The 5,000-nt window shown below is 37.9% G+C and overlaps 1 protein-coding gene across 6 annotated transcripts in view; it reads right to left on the bottom strand.

Moving 5' to 3' along the window:
• klhdc3 (kelch domain containing 3) overlaps positions 1-5,000 on the bottom strand; it is a 38,009-nt gene that overhangs the window by 18,650 nt on the left and 14,359 nt on the right. For all 6 annotated transcript variants that reach the window (XM_067385729.1, XM_067385730.1, XM_067385727.1 and 3 more), the window contains exons 6-8: positions 4,911-5,000; positions 4,723-4,809; positions 4,286-4,394 (exon numbers count right to left, since the gene is read on the bottom strand). The exon at positions 4,911-5,000 is cut by the window's right edge. In XM_067385729.1, coding sequence (XP_067241830.1) covers positions 4,286-4,394; positions 4,723-4,809; positions 4,911-5,000 — 286 coding nt within the window. The remainder of the gene's footprint in view (positions 1-4,285; positions 4,395-4,722; positions 4,810-4,910) is intronic.

Genomic DNA, 5,000 nt, shown 5'->3' with positions numbered 1-5,000 from the left:
GCATGAGAATGCATGTATGTGTGTGCACGTGTTTTTGTGACATATCAGGACACAAATTTGTATAATGGCATGGGTATGACAGGTATTACAAGGAGAGGGTGACTTATGAGGACATTACTCCATGTCCCCATATTTCAAAAGGCTTATAAATCATACAGAATGAGTTTTTGTGAGAAAGTAAAAGTGTGCACAGTTTCCTGTGATGGGTAGGTTTAGGGGTAGGAGTAGTGTAGGGGGAGAGAAAATACAGTTTGTACAGTATAAAAACCATTACACCTATGGAATGTCCCCACAATTCACAAAAACAAATGTGTGTGTGTGTGTAGTTTGCACAGTGTCCAGAAACACGCAGCAGAAACAGTGAGACTCCAACACACACGCTCACAGCATCAAGCTCTTAGTTTTAAAAACAAGCAAACAAACGCGAGTCACAGAAGAGACATCATTCATCAGCGCCTCCCACACTCCCGAACGCTCTCGATTCATCTGCATCTAAACGGTGAGGAGCAACAGAGGCCACACGCACAATTCCTGCAATTTCGTGGTCAGCTACATGAAACGCTGCTGACGTGCGTGAGAGGGGCCGCAGGCTAACGCATGAGAGGCGTGAATGAATGAATCTGCTGTGAGGTCAGAGGTCAGCGTTTACTCTTCAAGTCTTTCTCTGTCCTACAGTCTACAGAGAGATTCAACGAAGCATCCATTTCTGAGGCAATACAACAATCACTGATCTTTCTTTAGTTCATCACTCATTTAAATTGAACAGCCAATATCAGATTGTCCGTTCCCAACGCGTTTCCATCCAAAGTTGCGTATAAAAGGCGGCGAATAAAGCACCGTTTCCATCACGTGCTTAAGAGAACAAAATATATTTTTTTACATAAAATCACAGATGGAAACATAGCTAATTTCTGTTCAGAAACCCCTCATGACATATAACTAATAAAAGTCTTGATTTGTTTTGGCAGGAGTGTGTTTGTTATCCACTAATGCCGTCTCACACAGGAAATCATGACTCCTGGGAGGAAATCCTGCTCTGATCCCAAAGGGAAACCCAAATAAATGAGGCAAAAGTGTTTCACTCTCCTCTCAAACATTAGTCTCCGTACGGCAGATAATCCTGCTTAACTAGAGCACTTCAAGAGTTTAAGAGCAGACACACAAACAAACTCACGGGCCAGTTCTGCCATTCTAACATCTGCGTATTTACACCTTCTTCATGGAATAAAAATCCTTTAAATGCATCAAAGATTCAATGTAATTGAACAGAAACGTTAAGCGTATACATGCAAAGCAATATATTCGAAAGAAAATTGTAATTTTAAAATGTATGTATATTATCATCCAGCTCTAAAATATTATAAACATTAACATCATGATTTTCTGTAAGGCTGCTCTGAAACAATGTGCAAATAAATCTGTGAAGCCTGTCGCATTCACATAAATCATGAAGTCGCATCTGACCGAAACCATGACACAGTCACTGCAGCCGGATCCCACAATGCTGTGCGTTTAACCGGCTGAGCGGCCGTCTAATTACGAGCGGCCGATCCTATCTGCCACTATCTGCCGCTGTGGACCACACCGGAGCAGACTGATGGATAATCCTCGACTGCGGATCAGGACGGCCTAAACCGGAGCTGCACCGCAGGACCCAGCGGGATGCGTCTGATAAAGCTGTTAGGCAGCTCATTACACTGCTAGTGGAGAATCAGGGCTATCAGACCCGGAGTCTGCCCTCGGCTCTCGGGATGAAAGGGAATCTTCTGGCTTCCTCAATATAAAGCTTGTACAGGATGAGCTTCAGTGCGACGGGGGTTTGAGTCTGAACCGCAGCGCTTTCTGCAGTTCAAATGGGTTACACACACACATACACGTACTACACTGCTGTTCATAGCTGGAAACATGTCAAACAGCAAATAAAACAGACAAGAGTTGTGCTGAATCCAGTGAATACAGTAGTATGATTTCTGCATCGTTCTGCAGCCTTGCACGCACACACACACACACACACACACCATGCGTCAATCAGGACAGTAAAGAATCAGCTCCCTTTGATTCGTGAGTGTTAATTTGAATTTGGCCACAATACACAGGAAGTTAAACTGGAATGACAGGAAGAGAAATCTACTGAATTGTAACTCAAAGTAATTCAAGACAGATAATGTATTCTGGGAAATTAAATGTTCTGTCACCCTGATACACAAAAGTTCATTTATTAAATGATTTGAAGTATATAAACTAAATACAATCTTACATGGGTATAATTTTAAACTTTTAAAATAAAATTTTAAAATAGTAAATTTTCATTCATATGTATTTGTCTGTCTATCTATCTACACTTCTGTTCAAAAGTTTGGGATCGGTAAGGTTTTTAATGTCTTTAAAAGAAGTTTCGTCTGCTCACCAAGGCTGCATTTATTTAATTAAAAATAAAATAAAAAACATAATATTTTGAAATATTATTACAATTTAAAATAATTGTTTTCTATTTCAATATATTTCACAAAGTAATTTATTCCAGTGATCAAAGCTGAATTTTCAGCATCGTTAATCCAGTCTTCAGTGTCACATGATCCTTCAGAAATCATTCTAATATGCTGATCTGCTGCCCAAGAAACATTTAATGTGTACAATTGTACAAAATATTTGTGTACAATATTTTTTTCAGGATTCTTTGATGAATAGAAAGTTCAAACAAACAGCGTTTATTTGAAATATAATCTTTTGTTACATTTTGATCGATTTAATGCATCCTTGCTGAAAAAAAATTTAATTTCTTTAAATTCTTCTCAAAAAAATAAAAATTCTTACTGACCCCAAACTTTTGAACGGTAGTGTATAATGTTATAAAAGCTTTGTATTTCAGATAAATGCTGTTCTTTTGAACTTTCTATTCATCAAGGAATCCTGAAAAAAAAGTATAAAACTGTTTTTAACATTGATAACAATAAAATGTTTCTTGAGCAGCAAATCATCATATTAGAATGATTTCTGAAGGATCATGTGACACTGAACACTGGAGTAATGATGCTGAAAATTCAGCTTTGCCAACACAAGAATATATTACATTTTAAAATATATTCCAAAAGAAAATAGTTATTTTAAAATTTTACTGTATTTTTAATTAAATAAATGTAATCTTGGTGAGCAGACAAAACTTCTTTTAAAAATATTAAAAATCTTACCGATCCCAAACTTTTGAAAGGTAGTGTATATCTATATCTATTAACCTTCAAACATCAAGGGATAGTTCACCTAAAAATTAAAATTCAAACAAATAGGACTGTGCAACAAACTTAAACTTCTCTTATATTGAAATCCTCTGAGATTTCTGTTTAAAAATGATCATTTTAGACTTCTACTTCATGATTTGGTATTTTGTTTTGCTTTATCCTCTGAGCTTCCGTGTTCGCCATTGCGTCATGCATCAGGTCAGGGGTCACCACGGCAAATCAATGCATACAGCCGACTGCCGGAAGCTAGATATTTTACTTCATAAGGTTTTAAATATTGATATTTTTCTTACAAAAACCCATCACTTCGCTTCAGAAGGCCTTTATTAATCCCCTGAAGCTGTATGGATTTATGATGGATGGATGATTTTTTTATTTTTTTTGGCCTTCAAAACACACCCCCTGTTCACTGCCATTATAAAGCTTGATATAACCAGGATATTTTATAAATATGTGACCCTGGACATAAAAACAGTCATAAGGGTCAATTTTCTGAAATTGAGATTTATACATCATGTGAAAGCTGAATAAATAAGCTTTTCATTGATGTATGGTTTGTTACAATATTTGGCCGAGATACAACTATTGAAAATCTGGAATCTGAGGATGCAAAAATCACCTTTAAAGTTGTCCAAATGAAGTCCTTAGCAATGCATATTACTTATAAAAACACATTTTTGAAATGTACAAAATTTCTTCATGGAACATGATCTCCATACAATATCCACTGGCTTGAGGGTGAGTAAATCCTGGGATAATTGTCATTTTTGTGTGAACTATCCCTTAAAACTTTTTTTCAAAACTTTCCAGCAAGGTTTCAAAGTTAGTCTTGAGATTCCTTTTCTAGTTTAAAATGGACCATTTAAATTTCTTTGAATTCCAATTCATTTTAATTCTACTTCCTTACATACACATTGATTTCACATAAGTTTGTGACTGATGACGCCAGTTTTATGAGCATGTGTGCATCACATGGTTTTAGGTCATGTTCGTTTCCCAGTACATTCACTTCCAAACAAAACACACAACATGTGACGTGCTGTGCTCACCTGGTTCCTCCGAAGAGGATGATGCGATCTCCCACCATACAGCAGCACTGTCTCCGCCTGGGACACGGACCTTTACCCTTCGGCTCCACCTTCTTCCAGGAGAATGCCTCTGTACACACAGACACAGACATCACTAGCTGAAAGATGAGCAGGTGATCAGTCTGTACTGATGAACACACAGTGACACACTCCACTGACCAACACAAGAGCAAGTTTTATGCCTTATTTAGTTACCCGGCTCATGCCGTATGTGTTTTTAGTTGTCAGACAAGAGACAGAAGGCGAGTAAGAATTTAGCAAAATAAACCTGCCAAATGGTCAATTAAATAATATGGGACAAAACAACACGCTGTGAGCACAATCCATTAAAACTGCTGAAAGAATTCCAACATATTGACCTTGAGCACATGAAATCAAGAATGTATGAGAAGAATCACCTGGATTGAACTTCCAGAGGTCGTTGAAGTGTCGATCCAGACGAGCATTATAACCACCGAATATGTACAGTTCTCCATTGTAAGCAACTTTCAGAGGGAAATCAAGAAAAACATTAGGAGAAAAACTACATGAAGGGCTGAATCCAGTTCCACAACATCAGCGTTTGTGTTCGTGTGTGTTTGCTCACAGGCTGAATGGCTCCGTCGGCCCTCAGGCAGCAGCTGCGCAGACGCCGTGTTCAGCCAGCAGTTGGTCTCCGTGTCGAAGATCTTGATTT

Source organism: Chanodichthys erythropterus, chromosome 5 (assembly GCF_024489055.1).
Source record: "Chanodichthys erythropterus isolate Z2021 chromosome 5, ASM2448905v1, whole genome shotgun sequence".
Lineage (NCBI taxonomy): Eukaryota > Metazoa > Chordata > Actinopteri > Cypriniformes > Xenocyprididae > Chanodichthys > Chanodichthys erythropterus.
Note: the sequence above shows the minus strand (reverse complement) of the source record. Positions and strands in the feature narration are given on the sequence as shown.